The 22,393-nt window shown below is 43.8% G+C and overlaps 1 protein-coding gene across 20 annotated transcripts in view; it reads right to left on the bottom strand.

Annotated features, from left to right (window-relative positions):
- PTK2 (protein tyrosine kinase 2) overlaps window positions 1-22,393 on the bottom strand; it is a 252,734-nt gene that overhangs the window by 157,263 nt on the left and 73,078 nt on the right. For 19 of the 20 annotated variants that reach the window (XM_067712794.1, XM_067712793.1, XM_067712804.1 and 16 more), the window contains 2 exons: window positions 9,413-9,639; window positions 883-1,049 (listed from right to left, as the gene is read on the bottom strand). In XM_067712794.1, coding sequence (XP_067568895.1) covers window positions 883-1,049; window positions 9,413-9,607 — 362 coding nt within the window. In that variant the 5' untranslated portion in view covers window positions 9,608-9,639. Of the gene's footprint in view, window positions 1-882; window positions 1,050-9,412; window positions 9,640-22,393 lie in introns of those variants that run through there. The other variant, XM_067712803.1, reaches the window with a different exon arrangement.

Raw genomic sequence — 22,393 nt, 5'->3', positions numbered from 1 at the left:
GATTTTATTCAACTAAAGATTTACTCACCTAAACATGTTTGTTTTTCTTTTTAATCTTTCTAATCTTCTCAACTTAGATCCTTGAACTGAAAGTTACTGACATTTGAATGCTTTCTTCACTCTACAACGATCTTTACTTCCGCAGCATTATCTATAAAAACGGGAACCAGTGTGGAAGAACCCCGTTCTATAAGTTATACTTCTCTCAAACGTGTTTTTAGATGTATAATTTCCTACAAACATCTTGGTTTACTTAAACGTGAAAAAAATTATTAGGAGAGAACCAGGAAAAGGACAATTTATAGGGAGTTCTTTTAACTTACCTTAAATGGTTTTAGTTTCATTAAGGTCGGTATGACTCACTAAGAGATTACTTCCTAATTTCAATGTTATGTGTGAACATCCAAGAGACGCTGACTGTCTTCGGTGGGCTGTGGATTACTGTACTGGGCACAATAAAGCGAGCTCTGCAGCCCATTAATAAAGTAATTGGGTGTGGTCTCCTCCAGGCACACGGAGCCCTGCTGCACGAAAGGGTGCCAGCAGAACAGGAAGTAAAAGGACTAGGGCTTGAGTCCTCCTCAGAGCAGAGGCTGGACAGAGCAGCACAGACAAGAGAAGTGGGAGGAGCGACAGGTCATCACAAAAGCATGAGATCAGTCAGACGCCTCAGCAAGTCCAGGTCAGCGGTGCCCCAAGACAGACTACACAGGAGTGCAGAAGAGATCACTAGTTAATAATTACCGGCCAACTCTATTTATACAGGAGTCCCAATGACAATCAGTGTGAAAATTAAGCATAGATAATCATCCTCTTGTGCGTGTCTCTAATATGCAAAACAAATCAAGTTCGAGTCACCCCAAAGTAGGTTTGTAATCTTACTTCCACTCCTCTGGTGGGTGTGCAAGTTCATACTTCTCCCTCACATTGGAGACACCCATATCCAAATGGAGCCAGTGAACCTCCTCTGACCGCAGGTGACTGAGGCGAAATCCATAGCAGGCCACGTGCTTTACTTTGTGACTGTCCACTATCTTCTGAATGATGCCCTAAAACATACCCCCCACAAAAACGACTGTTATAAACAAAAAACTGCATGCTAAAATTAATGCAATGTTCATTTCTTTTAGTTAATTATCAGAAATCTTTGGTAAAAGAATATCAATTTAAATAAATCACTTAATTTTACTTAGAAATCTTTTTTCACAAAAAGTATTTTTATGAGCAAAGAAAAGTTTTTTAAAAACCACAAAAAGAGGCACTTCCCCTTTCTTTATTGATTTCTGCAGCTCCACCTCTGCGTCACCCCAACTCATCAGAGCACACGGCCACACCTCAGGTGGCTTCCTAAGAATGAGACCTGTGGAAGGTTATATACTTTCTGAACGAACGATATTGTTGAGAACAGGCTGCAACCCTAATATCATTTTTAAAAAACACACATTTAGGAACATATAATTAAGGCCATGTTTCTGATAGTACTGATGACATATGAAAAGATACTTAAAGTTAGGCCTAGCCACCTGCTCTTTGCTCTCTATAGGTTAACATGCAGCAATTCACAACAGCCCCCAACCTAACTTTTCTAACACGTGTGCCCATGAGTTCAGAGGAGATGACGGTGACCTTTGAAGGAGGGCATCAGGGAAGGCTCCCTAGAGAAGGCGTTTACCCTGGGGCTGTGGAAAAGAAAGTGCTATTAGCACTGCTTCTTGCCCTGTGCCCACAGAGATGTGTAAGCCAGGCGTCTATGTCTGTAAATGGGTGGCACGCGTGGAAGGCACCTTGGGGATACGATGGAGACCGTCTGCCACCCTTAACGTGAGCGGGTGCCAATCACCATCCACTGCAATCTTCTCAATACTTTAGGACATTAATAAGGTTTTTTTTAATGATTCTGAGATTAACATGAAAATGTCTATCATGGAAAATCAGAACTATCTACTAGAGAAAAACATCATTGGTTTTTAAAGACTAGCAATTAACTGAAGCTAACACATAACTTACAATGTAAGACACATCTTAAAAGTTCTGCACACACTAGTATTTACTATGGCACAATGCTGTTGATAACAAAATTAAGGATGTCCCCAGCACTACCCATAAGAACAGATAAATAATAACACGTACTATATTCAAAAACTGTCAAGGACCCAGCGAGTCCACACCACGGGCAGGACGTGTGCCACACTCCTGTACCTGCACATGCCGACCACCCTTCCTGACTCCACAATCCCCAGGACAAGGTGTGCATCGAGCCCAGGAGAGCGGCAGAGGAAGGATGGAGGGAGGGAGCAAACGTGGCACCAGAGAGAAAGCATGAAAAAGAACCCGGCTGGAAGAGCTGACAACAGCTTCAGGAAGATGAACTCTTACTGGGACAGGAGGCATGTCTGCAGCCTACAGAACTCGGGGACGGGGTGGGGGGGTGGTGGTGGTGGTGGTGGTGGATTGGGGTGGTACCTGGAATGAGCATAAAACGTTTTTTCTGGCTTCTGGATTCAAGGCCTGAATTTCTGACAGGGCCGCCGTGAGTGACAGTGCAGGCTGAACACCACCCAAGGGCATCCTGCCAGGGGACGGTGGGAGCCCAGATCCAGCCCCAAGCTCGCCTGCAAATCTTGTGCTCTCGGGTGCGGGATCTGCCTACAGGAAGGGCCATCTTTTCTGCTAATTCTCTGAAAGGCGACTTGTGCAGCTTTCTCCTTGCCAACATCCAAATCCCTGAGCTGCAAAGGACAGGCGCTGGCGCCTCTTTCAAACTCCCACAAAAGCGCCTTTGTCTCTCGCCCCCGCTCTGCCAGCTCACTCCCGAGAGCACACAGGCTCTAGTTACCCTGCTCATCTCCCCTTGATTCCGATTCCACATCACCCCCAGATCTTTGTGTCTTGGTCTGTCTACCCCTCCACGCCCAGATGTAGAGTGTAAGGCAGGGCACAACCATTCCTTATACTTGTATTTGCCATCAACACCCCGGGAGAAACCCCATCTTCGCTGGGTGCCTGCCCTGATGACCCCTCGCACAGCACAGGTGACCCTCATGTCCTCTGACTCACGGGTACACACAGGAGCCCACCTGCAGAGAAGCAGTATCAATTAGAGGAGCTTAGTCCAAAAACATGGTGATGATTAGGGGGAAGGCAGGTTCCTAGCCTTGAAGTCTTGTGGAATAGACAGAATTTTAGTCAGTTCACTTGATCGCACTGCCAGAAGACACTGGAATAATTTCAAGTCTGGGTTTGCGTAACCAGAGTCCCCAAACTGTAGGACCTGGTACCTAAACCAGGTTGCAATTTCACTCTCCACTAAACAATTAAGCAATAAACACAGGCATTCCCTTTTATTTCACTTCTTGCTTTTCCATGATGCTTCCATACTGAGTTCCGTCCCAGTCTCATTCTCTAATACTCTCATAAATGCCACTTGGGACTTAGTCTGGATAGTAGCCAAGGTTATGAGTGGACGAGGTGCTTAAATATTTGATGCTAAATGTACATAAGTACTCAGTAAAAAGTACTGATAATTTTGAGAACCAACTATTTGGTTCTGAATAACTGAACAAATAACTTTGAGAACTAAATTTTTAGTGAGAAATGCAAACTCAACGCTACCATATGGAAACATTACCACTTCCATATAACACACACACACACACATTAGTATATGTGTATATTATTTCCGGAATATGTACATTTAGAAAAGGGACTGTCTCTAGGGAGCTAAGAGGACATGGGTTCATAATATGCCACTGATGGTATCCAAATTAAACTTAAATTTCTCCTCCTGGCTTTAAAGGTTCATGACAATCTAGTCCTACAATACACAAAGCAACACTTAGCTACTCTGAAAACTCCTTTTATTCATTTATATCACAGCCCAGGCCTTAGAAATTACACTTTTCCTGATTAAATTCTCATGTTAGATATTCACAGTAAAGGACTCTTCTCAAACTTGGAAATAAAAGAAGCCAGTGTCTGCATCGTGCTTGTATTTCATCAGGAACATAGCAATTCAGCCATTTTACTACTGGGAGATAGTTATTTTCTTTTTTGTTTCCTTGTTTTGGGGGAAAGGGAGGTGGAAACGCAAGTAATCCTGCCGGGAGCATCCTTCTAGCTGTCGTCATACATACGTACAGGCACTGCTTAGAAACAGACGTGCTGGGTCAAGAGCTACTTAAAATATGACATTTTGGTAAGTACGTCCAAACTGTGCACCAACAAAACTATACCGATTACACCTGACACATAATGTGACAGACTGTTCCTCATCTCATACCAATAATGGATGAAATCCATCTTACAATGTTTATCCATGTGATGCACCAAACGGGGATGGGATGGGGTGGGGGTGGGGGTGGGGGTGGGGGCGGGGGTTGCTGTTATAATTTACGTTTCCCTGATTGCTGACTAGTGAGATGAGGCTGTAATTGTGTTTGTTTCTGAAAGTTCTTGTTATGACTTTGCTTGGTTCAACCTGGCCACTTATCTTTTAGACAGCGCTTTGAACAGAAGTGACCTTCTCCCGGTGGAGAGCACTCGTACGGCCGCGTCCTTCATGTCCGTTCACTCGTGAATGTGCACCCCTCAACTGCTCAGCAGCCACCTAAAGGCCCGCTGCATGCCTGGTGCTAGTGACCCAATGACGATGAGATGCGATCGTGACCCTGACAAGTCTTAGAGCTGAGCAGGAAGAGGATGTGATAATGAATGCATGCGGGAGAGTAAGTCATCTGTGCGGAAGGTAAGGCAGGGGACAAGATGATAATGGACATTTCATATTGTTAGCTATCTCCTCACAGGCAGTTTGCAACGTTTCTCCATTTATCACAAGAGCAGGTATCTGAGGTCACACGTATTGCTCTGAACACTGTTCACCTCTTCACTCCTCCTAAGAACTGACTTGTCTCTTATCCTGTCCAGGGGTTCTCCTTCTCAGTGTGCTCTCTTTCAGACACTCTTTACATTTGGGAATCAATGGGTTCCCACCATTCTTCTCTGGTCGCACCTGTAGGAGCCTAGCATCGTTCAGTTACCAAAACAAGATGCGGAAATCCAGTCCTGCTCTCCGACAGCCAGGGCACCATCTCCTGCTCTTGGTTCAGCAGCAGACGAGGGGCCCACCTAACAGTCCTCAAGACAAAGCGTGCACTTCTGTCTCGACAATCTACAGTCACTCTTAGTTTCTCATTGCTACTGTAACAAATGACCACAAACTCAGGGGCTCAGAATAACACAAATGTGTGACTTGCCAGTTGTGTAGATCACAAGTCTGAAGTGGGTATCACTGGGCTAAAACAAAGGCATCAGCAAGCATGTGCTGCTTGCTGGAAGCTCAGGATGGGTAACAGGAGCCAGGTCCTGTAGGTCCTTGGGGGCCATTGGGGGAATGAATGTGGCTTTTCTCTGAGAGAAATGGGGAGCTACTGGGGGTTTTGAGCAAATTACTGATTAGAAGACCAGCATATTAGAGAAACAGGTCCAGGAAGCAGAACGTAAAAGTGCGTGACCAGTAAGATGGAAGGTCACAGGGCAAGACGGGGAGAAGAACGGGCTAGGGGCTCCTGAAGGACTTGAATATTCACTCCAAATAGAGAGGAAGGCATTGGAAGGTTCCGAGTGGAGGAGTGATGTGCTCTGGCTCTTATGTTAACAGGACCGTTCTGGCTGCTGGGTTGTGATGTCAGTTAGGAGACCACGTGGCTCCAAGAAAGGTGTGCAGCTGAGGTCCTAGGAGGTGGGGGATTCCAGGTACACTCTGAGGACAACGTGGACAGGATTAGCTAATTCATTGGATGCACAGTATAAGCAAAAGGAGTAAAAGATGATGCCAAGGGCCCTACTTAACTAAAAGAAGGGGAGACCCTTCCTCTGAAGCGCTGATGGTTCTTTTGGAGAAAGAAAGGCAAAGACAGAGAAGAGAGGGACAGATGCAGCTGGGCGGCATTAGGTCTTAAATTGAAAATGAAACAAGTCAGAACGGGGTACAGTTGTGGACTAGGCAAGAGCGTGGGATGAAACCACGGCCACGGCTTTAAGAGCCTCTGAAGACGTTTGAGGCCAGCAAGGGAGCCAGCCTCTCGCACCCCACTACAGTGCTTCCCTCTGGGTCCACACTTCTTCATGCTCTGTGATGTCATCTAGCTGTGTTTTCAAAGAGAGCCTATGGTATGAACTTCCTACCTCCTTATTTCTCTACAGATACCTTCACTCCATGTTTTTATGATTGATACTGTACTTGGTATAGACTCCAGAGGTACAAGCTGTTCCCCAGAGCCTCTGAGGACACTGCTCCAATGTTATCCTGCATCTGGCATCGCAGATTAAAGTCTGATGTAAATGTTCTTTTCCCTGAGTAGGAGACTTCTCTGGTAGAATCTGGATCTTCTCTATACCCTTATTATTCTGAAGTGTCACTACAATGTTTCTAGATGACAAATCTTATTCAGTATTGTCCACCACGGGTTAATCTTGGCTCTTCTGCACTGACCCCACACTTATCTCCAGAGCTGCCTGAAGCATGATACTGACACTCAGCTATGGCCAAGATAAGTGAGGTTTGAGACCATGGGCTACTGATTTTGGGGCAGGACACCACTAGCCCGCACCACTGTTTAGTAATTATAACTGGATTTCCAACTTGCACCTGATTTTGGTGGCACTTGGGCAGTTACACAGGGCAAGGCTGGCTACGGAGATGGAACGTGCCTCTGTGCCCATCTCACAGATCCCACCACAAGGAGGCCTTAGCCCTCCTCACATCTGGGTGCTGCACACGTGGCCGGTGATGGCTGGGAGCACCCAAGGCCACGAGGCCTATGCCTGAGGTGTCCAAAGCCCTTCAATGAGTACCATGTTCCTACTGCTGCTGTATACACTCTACCTATTCCCAGTGGAGTTCTGTGACTCCTTTCAGCATCCTCTATACAATTAATGTATAATTAGCACAAATATGTAATAGGAGTGAAATCTATTAAAGCATGAGAAATAAAACCTCTGTAATGAATTATAACAAGAATCCAGGTTTTTCCTGGTGAAAATAAACCTTTCAACTCCTCCAAAGGTTTGGTTCTTCTGAGTCAAGCAGTCTCTCAGATAATTACTTTCTACAGAGCACAGCTGTCCAGTAGAAACATAATGCAAGCTACATATGTTGTTTTAAAATTTCTAGCGGCCACTTTAAAGAAGTGTAAAAAGAAACAGGTGAATTCAATTTTAATGATCTGCTCTCTTTAACCTAGCATGCCAAAAACAAAAGCGCAACAAATTACTGATGAGATTTTACATTCTTTTTCATACTAAATCTCTGAAATCCAGTTGTATTTTTACACTTACAAAACATCAATTCAGACTAGCTACATTCAAGTATTCAGCAATTGCACACAGCTACCACATCGGGCAGTGCAGAAACAGAGTCTGAGACTCAATCTAATTATTCATCAACTCTGGATAAAAATAAGCTACCTCCTTTCAGAAAATGGTTGATTTTTAGATCCATCCATTAATTAACTTACATGAAAATACTGCATTTTCAAATGTTACAGCAGTAGAAGGAAGTGGGTTATGAATAATACCCACCTGCCATCACAGTGACCCAGCACTATGTTGATTTCATGCTATTCCAGGAGAGGGCTGGGTTCAAGCAATGCCAATAGAGGTTTCTCTGCCTCATGTTGAAAACTCAATCATCAGCTGCTAAGACTTGCTAAATTCCAGACATTTATCAATTACTGTGAAATAAAACAACTTGCTCTTTGGCCACACAGATTTGCTCGTGTTGATCTTCATAAAAGTTTAACAAATATGTTCTCATAACTTATGTATTTGTATCTGGTTTAAATTTTTCTTCACAATATGAATGTTCTGATGTCTGGTAAGATTTTAACATTGGCTAAAGGTGGACACGTGTCAGTGATCACTGGTTCTCTTCGTGGTATGATTCCTCTCATGTGCAGCACCTATGATACTAAAACCATGGCACATCTGTCACGGAGTCCTTCCCAGGTGAATTTCTGATATAATAAATTCTGAACATTTGCTAATGTCTTGTCAAATTCATAATCTTTGAAAGGCTCCCCTCCTGCACAAATGCTCTGAAGTTTATTAAGGCCGATGCGATGGTTTAAAGAATTTCCTCTCTCATTGTATCCGAAATTAATAAAAACTAGAACATACCCTAACAGCCTTCCCATAAACGTTACCTTACAAGGTTTCTCTCCAGTGACTGTGTTTATAAGGTTAAATATAAAACAGAACTATAGAAAAACCAGAAAAAGCCAGCAAGCTTCATGGAAAGCTTGTAAAAAGAGACTACTATATTTTAAGTATAGCACATGAAGAGATACTAACACATGTTTCAATCCTGAGTGAATGATTCTCCTTTTAATAATTAGTCCGTTTGAATAGTCAGTATTACAGTATCACAAGAGGTAACAGAATATTATATATAATGCACATGTAACATGTAGCCTTAAATCTAAATTCTACCAGTCCCTTTACTGTACTTAAACACAGTTAAGGCATATAAGTCAAAGAGTACAAATTACTTTGTTTCTTTATTACTGAAAGCAGGGGAGATACATCTGATGGTCCTACTCGCTGGACACTTGTCCTCCTTAAAGATGAATAGGGACTAAGTGAAAGAGCAGGAAGGAGGAGGGGTTTCTTCAACACTTGATCAAAGTAAGCATCCTGAAAATTTACATTTTGAACTCAGGTTTCTGAGATCACGGTGCTCACTCCTCACTCTCAGCAACCTCTGCCTACACTGTGCTCCCCTCACAATTCTTTACCGCCCACTCTCATCAGCACCCAGAGGAAAGTGTGTCCATCCACCTCTCACAGTCACACGCAGTGACATCCCTGTCGGCCCTCGTCATCTGCAACACCCCGGGAAGCACTGCCTGCACCGCACTGCAATTAAGGCCATGGGCATCTTGCCCACAACAGACTGGAAGCTGTATGACCAGGAACTTTAATATCCCCAGAACCTTGCCAAGTGTCTGGTATATAGAAGATATACATATATTTTTTTTAAGAATCTATCCTACCTGGAGTCATGAAAATACCTTCAAAATTACACTTTCTAGAAAATAATTTATTTCAACAGTATTAGAGGCTATTTTAATTCCTTTGTTTCCTTGTATATGTCAAAGAATTTTTTTAAAAACAGGAGAGAAAAACAAGTCAATGGCCTTATATGAATAATATGATGTAGTTACTATTTTTCTAAGAAATTTTACATAAATTAAAACTCTGGTCCGTCACATATTAACTCAATAAATACTATAGAGAAAAGTTAACATCTCTGAAATATGGGAATAAAAATTATTACTCTGCCTTTTTTTGGTATGTGCCATTACCATTTAACCTACATATACACTGAGGATGTGTCCTAGGAAAATGTACTTACCCTGACGTCAGTAGCGTCTCCATGCCTGATAATACTGGCCCAAGTGGTTGGCTCACTGTTGCTTTCAAAATAATGAAAGACCTTCAACACTCGCTCCATGGCCCCAGGGGAACGTTCCACACCGGTACCTAGGTGAGTCTTGGTACTTGAATTCGGTGTGTGATTCAAGTTTGGGTCAAGGTAGGCAGCTGCCATTATTTGGCTAGATGCTAGGTATCTGTCATATTCTGTAAAAGGAAAAAAAAATTTCTCAGTGTACAATATTTGAAAGCTACTGATTAAAATGTGTTTTGCTGATACTGACATAACAACACTGTTCTTTATTCTCTCCCTATTTTGTTACATGCAGAAGTTGAGCCTGAAGAGAACTGGGACCTAATCTACCAAGATAATCACTGTATTCCATCCCCCACCCCCTGCCACCCCCAGACCCAGAGCAGTACCTGATTCACAATAGAATAATAAATATCGGTTAAACAAACTATTAAAAGGCCAGGAACACTATCTCAGCTCCACAACAAGAGAAGCCACCGCAAGGAGAAGCCCGTGCACTGCAATGAAGAGTAGCCCCGCTTGCCGCAATCACAGAAAGCCCACGTGCAGCAACAAAGACCCAACGCAGCCAAAAATAAATAGATGAATAAATTTATTTAAAATAAATAAATAAAGTGTGATAGGAGGACGTCCATTTGAATGTGAGGGAATAGCTCGGGCAAGACCACAACTCCCACTGAGAAAACTCAGAGAAGCCGGATTAGAAAACAACCCAGATGTGTGGAGCCCAAGACAGCAGGAGGTGACAGAGATGGAGAAGGAACAGGTCCTCAACAGCCGCCTTTCCCTAAAGGGCGTTTGCCAATTCTGGGCATTCAAGACCCTGAAGAGCTAAGGAAAAGGCACTAACACACACACACACACACACACACACACACACACACACACACACACACACACGGTGCTATCTGTCCTTTGACGACAGCCACCAGTCCTGAAACCAAGCCCAGTGGGCGCCTCCGAAAGCAGAGGGAAGTTGAAGACACACAGAGGAGACAAGGGGCACAGCTGATTATATACACCCTCCTACCTTTCGGCAGCATACAGATGATCTGAACAGCATGATGAATAAACGATCTAACTGACATATAACATACTACACCCAACAGCAACTCATCTTTGCAGGTGAAATAGTTACTAAAATTGACCACGTGCTAGGTGAAAGCACAAGATCCAATAAATATCAAAGGACTAAAATTCCTGAGAGTATATATGCTCTGTGTTGTGTCTAGCATTAAGGTGGACTCCAACAAAAAGGTAACTAGCGGGGCTTCCCTGGTGGCTCAGTGGTTGAGAGTCCGCCTGCTGATGCAGGGGACACGGGTTCGTGCCCCGGTCCGGGAAGATCCCACATGCCGCGGAGCGGCTCGGCCCGTGAGCCATGGCCGCTGAGCCTGCACGTCCAGAGCCTGTGCTCTGCAACGGGAGAGGCCACGGCAGTGAGAGGCCCGCGTACCGCAGAAAAAACAAAAACAAAAAAAGGTAACTAGCAAATTCCCAACTGTCTGGAAATTAAGCAATGTATTTCAAGTAACTTATTAGCCAAACAAGGAACTCAAACCCTCAAAGGGTTTCTAGGGCACTGAAAATACTCCGTATGTCACTATAATGATGGATATGAGTCCTTATACGTTTGTCCAAACCCACAGAATGTACAACGCCAAGAGTGAACCGCCATGGGAATGACGGACTTTGGGTGATCACGATGTGTCGTTACAGGCTCATCAACTGTAACGCATGTTCCGCTCTGGTGGGGATGCTGACAATGGGGAGGCTGTGCATGTACCAGAGCAGGAGGCACGTGGGAAACCTCTGTACCTTCCCCTAAATTTTGCTCTGAACTTAGAACTGCTTTAGGAAAAATAAAGTCTTAATTTTAAAAAAGCAATTAATGTAATTCACCATATTTTCAGAAAGGAGAACCAGAGTTATCTTAATATATGCAGAAAAAGCAACTGATAAAGTTTACCAAACACTCACTCATAGTAAAAACTCTTAGCAAGACAGAAATAGGAAAATACTTCCTTAATCTAATGAAAGTATCTACATTAAACTTAAATTAATACTGCTGGAAAAGAGTCCCTCCCCCCCCGTCCCGCCCCCCAAGACTGGGATAAGTCAAGAATGCCCAGCATCACCATCCCTAACTTGACAGTGTTCCAGAAGTCTTAGCCAGGTTCCACAGGCAAAAAAGGGAGGTAAAAACACAGGGTATGAAGGAAAGAATAAAACCATCATTACTACATGACTATGTATAAAGAAAATTTGTAAGAATCTATAGATAAACTAATGGAATTAATAAATGAATTTAGCAAGGTTGCTGGATCATAAAAAATCAGCTGTACTTCTGATATCTTAGTTATCTCTTTCGCTCTTCAAATGAGATGATAAGGATGAATAAATATATTATCAATTGCTTCCTGAAAAGAAACACCACTCCTCCGGAGTGGTCAGAAGAAATGATATACTAGTGATGAAGTGACGGAAAATCACTACAGTTGACCCTTTAACAACACCCGTTTGAACTGCCCAGGTCCACTTATATGCACATATTTTTTCAACAGTAAATAAACACTACAGTACCACACCATCCCTGGCTGGCTGAATCCCCAGCAGCGGAACCGCAGATACAGGGGAACCCTTACACAGGGGGCTGACCACAAGTTATATGCAGATTTTCGACTGCGCGGAGGGCTGGCACCCTGGGGCCCACGCTGCTCAAGGGTCAGCAGGACACATAATAGTGAGCGTGTCAAGGGAGGAGCTAAACCAGAAACAACACACAATCTGGATATACCTCTGTGACTAAGCATCAATGGCAAAATCCTTCATAAACCTTCAAAAAGTAGGCCTAAACATTCTTTAAAAGATAAACCATTGCTGTAATGTCACCAGAGCGAAGCAGTTTTCCTAAAACAGAATGTGTCAAAATCCGATCTGTGCTATAAATTCTCAAACTGGCAACATCTCCACCAGCGAGCCTTCCTTGACCCTTCTGGACAGTTTCGTGTGTGTGTGTCAGTTAACCACCACCCACTCCCCTGGTGGTGGCGTTCCAAGTCTGTCTTTATGATGGGCTTGCAGATTCTGAAAGCCTGGCATCTGGGTCACAAAACCGTGGATTAGTCAGTTTGTGGGACAGTGTCCACTACGGAATGAAAAGTCCCAAGCGTTGCTCTCTGCTACACTGACTATTCTGTTTCCAAACAATTAACAGAATTCTCTGTTGTTCGTGTGGTTCTCTATTTGTTTTTGACCCATGGCTAAAGCTGTACCATTGGGGCTGCCAACTCTCTGTGTCTCTAAGTGACAAAAGCCCTTCCCCCTCTTTTACCAGAGAGGTAGGCTTTTATAGATTCTGTAATTGTAGCCCTCTGTAATCTGTGGCCAGTTGTATTTTTTAGAACTTTCAAGATTAACAAGTCATAGGCATCGGCTACTTATGCATACTACAGAATATCTTTTTCAAAAAACTATTGAAGACGTGGAAATGAAAAGATTTTTAAAGTTGGCTTCTTTACGTGGTTTAGACCCCTACTCTTCCAGCCATCTGTGGTAAAGGACCACAGACCTGTCACAGACCAACACTTTTGTAAAATACAATAAAGAGGAATTTCTAGAAAAATGAAATTTCAAAATAAAAGATACAAAAGCTAAGCACGAAACTTCTATCATCAGAGTCAGTGAACATAAATTACTGTCAAGTTGCTATAGAGGTTTCTAGATGCTTACACCAAATTCTACCCTTACTTTGTCCTACACTGTTAACAGTTCCAGCACCAACCCCAGTCTCCTGGCCACAGTTGGCCGAGTCCAGGCTCAGTCACCAGGCTGCCTGGTACAGCAAGAGGCCAGTGCACTGGAATGGGAAATGGGAAAGCAGATGGCCTGTCAGTGGTGGCCGCCGACCTTCCAGCTTCAGGTCTCCCTTTCATTCACATACTAATTTCAGTGCCTAACTTCTTTTCTTGGGACAAGTAGGGCAGTCCCAAGGCAGGTGTGAGGAAACAGGTACTGACAAACCTTGGCACTGAGCCCAAGGCTCAGCCCACAATCCGATATAAATGCTCCATAAAACAGCACACACAGAAGAGGGAGAAAAGTACAAGGATCACAACCATCATCTCACTCCAGAGCTGCCTAGTTTATACTCGCTGTACATACTGAGATCCCACCAGGACAGTCACCTCATCACGCTTGAAACAAGCCGGCCCTTTAATAAAACCTGAGATGCTTGCCAGAATATGAGAGTAGAAACAAAGAATGCAAATTGATACAGCTACAGTTTTTAAAAAATTAAGACATCAACAGGTTTGAAGAGTTTTTAAGAATCTGATAATGACCCTAAAGTAAATCCTTAAACAAACTAGACTAGTGTGAAAGTTTTCTTCTCCTTAATTTTGTTCTTTTACACAAGATTTGGGTTTATTTTCACATAAAATATCTAACCTGAATATCCTAAATGTCCTATAGTGATTTTACTAGACAGAGAAGCCAACATTAAATTACTTAAATGTTTAATATTATAATAGCAATGTGTGGCTGTTTATATTTTCCAAACTCCCCCTCTCCCAATTCTCTTCTTCCAGTGTGACTTTGATACTCCTTTCAAGAGGCGGAGTCTACCTTCCTTCCCCTTGAATCTGGGTGGGCTTCAGACTAGGCTAAGATACATCCTAAGCTAAGTCCTAAAAGGCAACACCAAAACAAGAAAGAAAGGAACCTAGGTTCCCATGGCTCTCTTGGGATGCTCACTCACAAACCTGACCACCATGCTGTACAGAAGTTCAAGCAACCCAAGAGGATCTGAGCTCCAAGAACCACAGCCTGAGCTAAGTTTCCAGCTGACGGGCAGCGTCAACTTCCGAGCCCTGGGGCAGACCCACCTGAGTAGATCCACTGGCTTCCAGTCGTGCTGCCTCGGCCAACACCGCACAGAAAGAGGTGAGCTGTCCCTGTCGAGCCCTGCCCAGACTGCACATCTGAGCACTACGAATAACTCGTGTCATCTGAAGCCACTAAGTGTTGGGATGACTTGTTTTCATCAATAGACAACTGACAGAGCATATATTCAACTAACGTGAGCAGAGGTGGTTCTCGCTTCGAGTGGGAGTGTGGGACATCAAATGACTACCAAAAGCCATCTGAACAGTGTTTGCCTTCTTCTCATTGTTAAACTAAAGATACAGAGTGAGCATCTTTTCAATGCCTTGACAAAATGTCACATTCCTTCCTAAGTTTGGGTCACCTTCCTTTTACATTTTATCCTCTGTACTTTCAGTGTCATGAAATACCTCTGAAAGTTCCTCTAATGCGAACTTTTTTGCCCTGTCACTTCTTCAGTGACATCTTTTTTTTGTCACAACTATTTTCTTCATTTATGTCAAGGAGACCACCTTTACTAAGTTCTTTTGGCTGCACATCTAGCATGTCTGGCTCAACAGCAAAGTCAACATTCCTAGAGTCGGCTACTTTTTCTGTAACTCCACTTACGTTCAATTAGAATCTTGCAAAGTTATTTCCGCAGTGTAGTAAAAGTTTCTGCCATACTGCACACCTATCACTCTGTTACTTCCTGCCAGGATGCCTGAATTTGTTCATTTGCTCTATCTCCAATTGTAGCATTAACAGCCTGTCCAAAGTCTGTCTATAGGCTTTAAAAGTTGAAACCACTCCTTGGTCCACTGGCTGAATGATGAGATCACAGTTGCTGGTTCACACCACAGCTCCATGCACACCTACCTCTCTGGCTCATTTTGTTACACAGTTACCATGTTACTATCAATATTTTCAAATCTTCACTTACACCCAGTTTTACTTCCAGTGTTTTTCACTTTTTGTTTCAATTCTATATTTCATCCTCCTTGGCCAATTTCCTCCTTTGATTAGCTATTTTTGTAAAATGTCACATGGATTTATCACTGGCAAACAAAGAGGCAACACAACTACACACTCTGCTGTCTGTGTATAAACTGAACAACAGATGTGCACTGACCAGTCACCAACAGACTTTGAGAGAAGTGACATGACTGGTCACGGATTATAATTCACACCTGTTATTTATGTAGTCATTTGTAAAATGGGTTTGTACTTTATGCATTTACTCATAGTTCATATACGTGGTAACCAAACTCTGAATCACTCTGTTGAGGAACTAGTACTTTTAACTGAGATGGAGTTGAAGAGTGATGGTTGCACAAACTTGTGTACACAGCTGCCCACTGAACAACGCGGGGATTGGAGCACCAATTGGAGCAACCTGCATACTTGAATATGCATGTGTAACTTCTGACTCCCCTAAAACTTAACTGATAATAGCCCACTGTTGACTAGAAGCCTTACCGATAACATAAACAACACATATTTTGTATGTTACATGTACATATATTTTATGCATTTGTGACATACCTTTTTCTTAATTTTTTCAATATTTCTAGGCTACAGAATTCATTTGTGAATTTTTTCAAATTGTCACAAATCTACAAAAAATTTTTCCAATATATTTACTGAAAAAATTTTGCGTGTAAGTGGACCTGCACAGTTCAAATCAGCGTTGTTCAAGGTCAACTGTAAACTTAAAAACACTGAATGGTACACTCCAAAATGGTAAATTTCCTCAATTTTTAAAATTGATTTTTTTTAAGTACATTTTTCCATGGCTCCAAATTTTTAAAAACCAACAATGCTAACAGTTGGCAATGATGTAGAACAACCTAGAGCTTTGATACAACTGCTGGCGGGGGTGTGATATGATACAGGCATTCTGGGAAACTGTTTCTACTACAGGTGAAAAGATATATACAGTATTACCAGCCATTCCACTCTTAAGTATATGCCGAAGAGAAACACACGCACATCTTCACCATGCAATATTCATGGCAGCGTTATTCGTAATAGTTCAAAACCGGGAAAACCCACACAGCCATCAATAAAATAAACTGTGGTGTATTCTTAAATGGAAAGCCATACAGCAATGAAAAACGATGACCAAGTACTACATGCAACAACGCGAATGAATCTCACAGATGTTATGACAGGCAAAACAACACACAAAATTCAAAAACAAGCAAAACCGAGTCATGGTGATAGAAATCAACTCTGGTTTCTTTTTCAGGGATACTGACTACAAGGGGCCAGGAGGGAGGCTGCTGGGAGCTGGTAACATTCTAAACAACGGTATGGAAGGTGGCAGTAAAAACTGCAGCAGGCTACGTATGATTTGTGCACTTTACAGTATGGATGCTATACTTCAGTTATACATCTGTAAGACTCTTATCCAACAACTGATCAACCAAAAGCAACACGCAATGCCAGAGCGCACTGGCTAAAATTAATTGCCTGAGCCAGTTACCAATCCAGCAAAGAAGCAATTCACACAGGCACATTTTATAAATGCCAACTGTTCTTGATTTCTGCCTCTGCCGCTCTTTTAATTGTACATGCACGTGCTATTCTGCAAAACAAGTAAAATGTGTGACGCCTGCAAATATGAAATTACTATTAATTTATCATCTTCTATGAAAGGAGCTCTTAACTGCATTTATGATATATGGACATACACATGCACATGTATGCATACTGATGACAGATGTCTTTAAGAATCTATTGAAAAACATGGACATGTCCTCCAGAAAATGCAAAGACATTAATAAGCACAAATTTTTGTATATGATTGCAAGTTCATTTTCCCCTAAAACTCATACAGGGACCCCAGCTTTAAGATCAACAGTCCAGCCGCTACCAACATTCATTACAAATAATCTAAATTGTCACTTACTTAGTGGCTCTAATGCAAAGCACAAACATACATTATCTCATTTCATTTCATTTTCACCACGACTGTTAGAGGTGGTGGTACTAGCTCCGTTAGGCAGGTATAAAAATCTAAGATGAAAGACACTATATATTCCAGGTTGGATTGTGACTGAGTGAGACTGAAGCTCTGAAAAACTCTTTCAGTCCAGGTACACTGTACCTCTAAACACCAAGGAGCCCATCAAGTCCAGCCTAACGACGTTCTCTGCCCCTAAAATCCTAAAGCTCAGTGAAGCAGTCCACTTTCTCAGCATGCGTGCACACACACAACTGTTCACTGCTGCAGTCCCAACGACACTAGCAAGCTCTGAATGTAGACGATGAATAAAAGAATGAAAGGAAGAACGCCGTCTAAAGCAGATTCCACTCCTGCACACGGAATCTCAGGGAGAAAGCTTGTGGCTCTACCACAGCTTGTCACGGATACTGCTGCAACTTCTCTGGGGCTGACTGGCCATGGGCGGAGTCCATAATAGGAGGAAGGCAATTTCCCTATCTTTCCTGCTGTCATTCAATAAGCAGCTACTATGATGAAAAAGAACAGATGGCAGTGTGGCTGGATGGAATGCGTGCCTGGGTGAACCTGGGCCACATGACACAACCCCCCACAGGTCTCCTGGGAAGGGCAACACTAAGGACTATCTCCCTGGAGCCAGGCTGACTCCTCATTACTACCAAACACCTTAATCATGACAGACTTTCGCAAACACTTCTTTGTTACTAAATGTATCAATAAATCCCCCAGATGAAAGAAACATGGTTAAAGTATTTTTCCGTAATATTATTTTATAATTAAATATTTAAAGATGTAAATTAAAACAGAATTTATCAAAGCAGATGTTCAAAATCAATGTAGAAAACCTACATTAAATAATTTCTTCAGCACTTCAGTGCTTATAAGTTTATATCTAAATGTACCTCCTACAGCATCAAAAAGATGTGCTTATTTAGGAAAAGACTAACTCAAGAGGAGTCCTTCAAACAGCAGGAAAACCATGACACTCCGATGGTTCCACTCACTCATCCGATTCATCTCATCCACATAGCAACCCTACACGGTAAGTCGCCTCATTTACATGAGTGGACACCGAGGTGCTGAGAGGTTAGGCGACCGCCCAGACCACACAGCTGCATGGCTACGAGCTCACCTCCACACCAGATACTTGCCAGTCCAAGAATGAGCCACAGGCCTGCAGCACAGCACCACGGGGAGTGTGCAAGCCGCCCCAGCACAAACCTACCCAACCCCAACCAAGATCACCACGTGAGCCCTATGCAAGTTTAGTCTGGTAGGTTACCTGCATCAAAACTACCAAGCTATACTATAATTTTCTTTAGTACATCATTTACTTTCCACCAATCAATTCAACCTCTTCCAACCCCCCAATGTATTAGAGAAGAGTACGTATAAGGCATTCTCCCAGCAATCAGGACACGCTGATAACAGGACCTCATGAGAAAAGCCACCACAGACAAGTGCACTAAGAACTCAACACTGGGGACTTCCCTGGTGGCGCAGTGGTTAAGAATCCGCCAGCCAATGCTGGGGACACGGGTTCAGGCCCTGGTCTGGGAAGATCCCACATGCTGCGGAGCAACTAAGCCCATGCGCCACAACTACTGAGCCCACGTGAGCCTGCATGCCACAACTACTAAAGCCTGTGTGCCTAGAGCCCGTGCTCCGCAACAAGCCACGCCACCATGACGAGAAGCCTGCGCACCACAGCGAAGAGTAGCCCCTGCTCGCCGCAACTAGAGAAAGCCCACGCGCAGAAACGAAGACCCAATGCAGCCAAAAATTAATTAATTAATTGAAAAAAAAGAAAAAGAAAAAAAAAAACCAGTGCTGGGGGTGGCGGGGGCATGGTGAGGAAAGAAAAGGTCCACCTCAGACTCGCGACATGGTCAGGGTTCCGATATAAGGTGAGTTACAAGCTGGGATCCTGAGAATGGGTATCAAAACTTAGACCCAACAAAAGATATGGTCGCTGCTGTAGGTGAGAGTGCTCCAGGGAGTCAGTGCAAAGCCAACGTGCCTTTAATTCCATCCACAGGGAAGCAGGCCAAGGCCCAGCTGCAGAGGCAGGTTCAGAGCCTGCCTGGTGTTAGATATGCACCTGGGCAGCAATTCAGCCCATCCAGACCAATCAGAAGGTTTCTGTTATAATCCAGACAGGATAAATGGCCTGAGGAGAAAAAAGATTTGAAAGCTATAAAAAACTCCAAGAGGACAGGATTGATCAACTCGCGTATGCAAGACTACAGGAGGGTCGGCAGCCATTTTTCTGGCTTGGGCAGCTAAGTGGGAAAGTGATACCATTCCACTGAGATAAGGAACACAGCAGGGGCAGATGCTGTTTGTTGGTGGAAGGGGGATGGGCAGGAAGTAAAAGGATCAATTCAGTTTGGTATTTGTTACTGGAACAACTCAGGTCTAAATGCCTGAACTCAAGCCAGATGAAGGAGGCACTCCAGTTACAGGGAGGGGAAGCAGGGAGCCCTGACTTCTGTACGTTTACTTTGGAAAGGGGAATAAGCCTCGGGCCACCACAGTTGCTCTCAGGCTGGGGATGGGAGGGGGCGGGGCACGACACACATGACTGACATTTCGATTTGGGTTCTTTGAAGCCTTTTAAAATACATATATAATTTCTCAGCTACAAATGAATCTTTGTCCTCCTAAGGAGGAGAAGTAAATTTACCTTTGGGAAAATACTGCCACTCTCTGGGGGTGGGCACTGTGCAAAATGAAAACAGCATAATGGCAAGGACTCCCAATGTGGCGTTAAACTGCTATGCATCAAAAAGAGTGATTTTCCTAATACGCAGAGATTGATTTGGGCTGTCTGATTTGGAACTAATTATCGTAAAGGCCGCTCATGACACAGGAAGGTATGAATTAGACCGGGGGCTCGCAGGGGTTTATTTAAGTAATTATTCATGCGGCATTTACCATGCTAGGACTATTCTAAGCACTTAAACGTGAAATCATTTAATCCCCATAACAACCTTATTTTCCCTGGTTTCCGGGAAGAAAGAAGCCCAAGGCCCAAAGCCACAGGCCAAGTCCATGGGCCTCAGCAGGCAGGGAAGCTGCAGAGGCCACGCCCTTGCTCAGCAAGCCCTGCTGCCCTCCACTCCGGTTGGCTGTCTCTGGGCCGGGGGGGGGGGGGGGGGGGGGGGTGTCGCTGCATGGCAACACGCACCAAGTGCCCATTCTCCATCCTTGCAGTTGCCACCGTGCTGTCCTGGCCTCAGCTGTGAGCCAGCTGCAAGGTGTTATTGCTACTGCCCACTCTTTCACAGCCAGCCAGCCTCATCCATTTGTTCATGCCTGTCCCTGTAGGCCATACCTCCCTTAGAGTAATTAATTCTAAAAGCATTTATTGAGCCAACTACTAACTAGTATGGATTAAAAAAAGATATAATCCTAACCTGAAGAGCGTTCAGCCTAGTTAGGAGAGAGCTACACACACGCACATACACATAAACTCACATGTGTGGTTATTTAACTACAACTGTAACAAGTACTATTTAAAAATTACAATTAGAGTAACAGCAGTAAAGAAAAAGCCCCAAGTCATCAGCGGTGGTGGGGGGAGGGGGGAGCCCGAGAGGCGGCCCCAGGGGCGGGCTTCAACATTTGAGAAGGTTCAATCCAGAAACCCTTCTCCTTTGGTTCAGAAAATGTTCTTGCATCATTTCTTTGATGATTTTATCCTTTTTCTCTTTCTGCAACTTTTACTATTTGGATACTGAACCTTCTGAATTCATCACCCTACTTTCTTTCTTTTCTCCCCCATTTGTCTTTCCTTTCCATGTTCTGAGAGAGACCATCCACATTACTTCCCAATGCTGCTGCTGAGTTTGCTTCTGCTTTCTTACTTTTAATTTTCTTGTTCTTGAATGTACTTTTTAAAAGAATTGTTTGTCTTTCACGGAGGCGACATCTCCTCTTAGCACTCTGGGAACCTGACACTGGAACTTCTATTGTGTTCTTTCAGCTTCCTTCTCTTGCTGTTTCATCTCTGTAGACTGTTTTCTGCTTGTTTCTCTGTTCTGGTCCCCCATTGAAAGCAGAAGCTGTCTTTAAGTACCTGGCTGTCTGTCAGGGACCCTGTGCTGAGCAGGGAAGCAGCCACTCGGCCAGAGATGCCCGAAGGTCAGGACCTGCCTTTCCCTTGGACCAGCGCCTCCAGAAGAGAACGCCTCCACCTCCTGACAGGATTCCGGGAAGCCAGGAGAAAGAAAGCATGGCTAATTGCACTTAATCCCCAGTTCTGAGTGCAAGAGTACGTTCAACATACTACGTTTCACCAGAAATTTTCCACAGTAAAGTTTTTAAAACAATATATACAGAAGCCAGCCCACATAGGGGAGAATAAATTATGACAAGAGCACTGCAGCAGCAATGGCTGTGGAGACCTGCCCTGGTCAGGCACAGCCCTCAGAAGCGAGACTGAATTCTGTCTCCCTTAAACTGCTCACCTACTTTCTATGGGCAAGACCCTGGAGGTTACAAACAGCTCAAAGCTCACCTAAATCACACAAATAACCCTTTACAAGAAGCAGCCCAGTATGATCTCAGGGCTGTAACTGAAGACAAGTGGAAATCCAACAGAAGAAGCTGGTCTCAGGGAAGAGCTCAGGCAGGACCTCTGGGCAAGATCCTGATGAAGGAGTAGCACATGCCGTCTGGTAACAACACAGCCAGAAAAATACTGCAGGGGCCGGTGCCCACTCACAGCTCTGGGGCTCTCAGTCGCGCCAGGCTCTGTGAAGTGGGAGTCACAGTACCTCCCCTATGGGGGGAGAGGATAAGCATACAGTGCTCAGCAAGACATACGAACCCAAGTCAGCAGGCAGCAGGCAACAGCTGCTACAGAAGGAGAGCTCTGAGCTGGACTGTTCTCCAGGTGGAAACCCTGCAAGACCCTCCCGTTTAACTCATACTTCAAAAGTCCCATCTCTGTCCCCAGTCAGCATCATCCCTGTTCCTAGTGGGCACACTGCTGCACGACCGCACACAGCTTCATGCATCCTTGTCCAAAAAGGGAACAACAGATTCCCATTCTTACCGTGATAATAACTGGTATATTTGAAATGTATTGT

Source organism: Pseudorca crassidens, chromosome 17, assembly GCF_039906515.1.
Source record: "Pseudorca crassidens isolate mPseCra1 chromosome 17, mPseCra1.hap1, whole genome shotgun sequence".
Lineage (NCBI taxonomy): Eukaryota > Metazoa > Chordata > Mammalia > Artiodactyla > Delphinidae > Pseudorca > Pseudorca crassidens.
The sequence above is the reverse complement of the archived record's forward strand: the minus strand, read 5'-3'. Positions and strand labels throughout refer to the sequence as shown.